Raw genomic sequence first — 2,840 nt, 5'->3', positions numbered from 1 at the left:
CCAGCAGTGACCTTGGGGGGTCCCCAGCCAAGGCAGGAATCTCCACACACCCCTCAGGAAGGGTTCTGTTGGAAGAAGCTGTCCCTGGGAAAGGGGACTGGCCCTTTGGGGTCGAAAGGGATGGACTGACAGTCACTGGACTCCAGGGGTTGCCTCCCAATCAGGGGGTTCATTCGGGGTAGAAGCACAGACTGAAGCTCTTCCTGCAGTTGGGGCACTCGAGGGCTTCTCTTACTGGTGGGTCCGTTGGTGTCTGGTCAGCTTAGAGCTCTGGGTGAAGCTCTTCCCACACTCCCCACACTTGTAGGGCCTCTCCCTGGTGTGGATGCGCCGGTGCCTGATGAGGGTGGAGTTCTGGTTGAAGCCCTTTCCACAGTCACTGCAGCAGAAGGGCCTCTCATCCGTGTGTGTCTGCTCATGGCTGAGGAGATGTGAGCTGGTCTGAAACTTCTTCCCACATTCCCCACACGTATACGGCCGTTCCCCGGTGTGGATGCGATGGTGTAGGAACATTTTGTAGCTCTGCCTGAAGCTCTTCCCACATTCCCCACACTTGTAGGGCTTCTGCCCAGTGTGGATGTGCTGGTGATTGATGAGGGTGGACCTCTGCCTGAAGCTCTTCCCACATTCCTCACACTTGTAGGACCACTCCCCAGTGTGGATGTGCTGGTGTTGGATCAGGTAGGACCTGCAGTGGAAGCTCTTCCCACATTCCCCACACGTGTAGGGACGTGCCCCAGTGTGGATGTGCAGGTGGGTGAGGAGGTCAGAGCTCTTCCTGAAGCTCTTCCCACATTCCAAGCACCTGAAGGGCTTCTCCCTGCTGGGAGGCTGCTCAGGGACCACCAGCTCAGAGCTCCCCCTCAAGCTCCGGCCGCCTTCCCGGCACAGGCTGGGTCTTTCCTCCTCAGAGCACCCTGGGCTGGCTTTGGAGCCCCTCCTGCGGGGGGATCTCCGGCCCTTTTCCTCCCCGCTGCCTTCCTGCGCCGGGGAGCCCTTCAAAACGGCCTCTCCCACCAGGGTCTCACGGGGGGATTTGTCCTCCGGGCTCTCCGGCCTCAGCTCGGGGCCTGGGGCAGGAAGCAAGAAGGACAGGGAGGGGATTTGCCTCCGGCCCACAGGGAAGGCCAAGGACATCCCCCCAACTCCGGCCCCGGCAGGACGGCGGCGGCAGCGGGGTTGTCCTGCAGCCGGGGCCATGCTCGGCTGACAGAGCCAGCACAACACCCGCCCAAAGGGCCACTGACTTCCTCCTCACCTGCCTGGGGGGCCCAAGGCATCTTCCTCTTCCTCGCAGCCTCCTTCATCTGCCCAAGCTTTGGGAAGGACAAATCCTGATGGGGGAAAACAAGGGCTGAGCACGTTGGCTTGGGGGTTCCTCCTGCCCAAGTCCATCTCTAGAACTCACCAGGCATCCTGTGTCCATAAAAACCTCCAAAACACCAAGATTCAGCCCAGGAAAACCCAAACCACTGAGATTCAGGTAAAAAACCCTTCAGAAACAGAAAGAAGACCCTCGCTCCCCCAAACTGCAAATATTTGAGATTCAGATAAATAATACTTCAAAATATGAAGGTTAGCCCAAAACATCTCTCCTAGAAATTCCCCTTCTCTGGTCTCTCCCCTCTGGGGTTCAGAGGGTCTCCCCCGTCTGGGATGCTGGGAGTGTTGGGGGTCCCAAGGGTCTCTTCTCCTCTGACTCTCACCTTCAGGGTGCCGCGTTCCCAGACATTCCCCCTCTCCAGGTTCTCCACCTTGTTGTCCCAGGGATCCCAGGGGTCCCCACTGTCCAAGTTTCCCCTTCTCAGCACCCCCCGTTTCAGGCTCCCGGGGGTCCCGGGGCTCCTCCCTCTCCGTGCTCCCCCCTCCAGGCTGCTGGGGGTCCCCCAGCTCTGACATCTCCCCGCTCCGCCCTCCACACTCGGCAGCTCCTGGGCTCCACACCCACCCCCAGCACTCCTGGGGGGTCCCAAACCCGCTGTGTCCCCCCCGCCGGCACCGGGCTGACAATGGAGCCGGTGGGGCCTGACCCAGCAACACCAACCCCCACCGTGGGGGGGGACCCACATCCCCCCACACACCGACGGGGCTCTGCCCCCAACCCAGCCCGGCACCCCCAAAAAACACCTCCTGCCCACCCCCAAGAGCCTCCAACGGTGGAGCAGAAACAGCAACAGCAGGAGAACAATCACCCCCCATCCCAGGGGTGCCTGGGAAGGGGGAACTCGTCCCAAATATCCTGGGGGGAGCACGGGGGGTTGGGACATACTCGAGCTGCCAGCACAGATTTCCCTGCAAAGGCTGCAGTGAGTCAAGCTCTGGAGAGGAAACTGTGCCCCATGGATGGGATTGCAGAGGGTCCCTCACGTCCCCAACAGGAATCAGCAACCAGCAACATACAGAAAAGGCCCCCAGGAAGATTTCAGGGGGTGTCCTGTAGGGAGGGGACAGTGTCACCCCACCAGGGTGGGGCTGGCAAGTGGGAGGCTGCTCCAGGGCTCTGCAAGAGGCCTCCTGCTCTGCTCAGCCCCAGCACTGCCTGGTACCAACACCCCCGGCTGCCCCCGGCCCTGGGCAGCTCTGCTGCCACAGGCTGTGCCCTCACAATGTGTCCCTGCAATGGCCCTGCCTGTCCCTCACCCGTGGCCCTGCCCACATCCCTGTCCCTTGGCTCTCTCTCTGCCAGCTCAGTGTGGGGCACACGGGCTGGGGGTCCCTCCCAAGCCCCCCGGGCAGCCGGCGTTGGCTGGGGGGATGTGAGGGCTGGGCCTGCTCAGCACAGCCCCGGCCTCGTGCCCAGCGCCTCTTTCCTGCCCCACACAAGAGCTTCCCGGCCCCCC

General features: G+C 62.1%; 1 protein-coding gene across 1 annotated transcript; it reads right to left on the bottom strand.

The window, feature by feature from the left end:
- Nucleotides 1-9: 9 nt before the first annotated feature.
- LOC113940482 (zinc finger protein 239-like) lies at nucleotides 10-1,299 on the bottom strand. The gene is made up of 2 exons (XM_027631627.1): nucleotides 1,259-1,299; nucleotides 10-1,070 (listed from the first exon to the last, which is right to left on the bottom strand). The coding sequence occupies exons 1-2, from the start codon at nucleotides 1,278-1,280 to the stop codon at nucleotides 232-234; spliced, it is 861 nt and encodes a 286-aa protein (XP_027487428.1). The 5' UTR covers nucleotides 1,281-1,299; the 3' UTR covers nucleotides 10-231.
- Nucleotides 1,300-2,840: the final 1,541 nt, after the last annotated feature.

The sequence above is a fragment of the Corapipo altera genome, unplaced genomic scaffold (genome assembly GCF_003945725.1).
Source record: "Corapipo altera isolate COAL_440 unplaced genomic scaffold, ASM394572v1 60048, whole genome shotgun sequence".
Lineage (NCBI taxonomy): Eukaryota > Metazoa > Chordata > Aves > Passeriformes > Pipridae > Corapipo > Corapipo altera.
The sequence above is the reverse complement of the archived record's forward strand: the minus strand, read 5'-3'. Positions and strand labels throughout refer to the sequence as shown.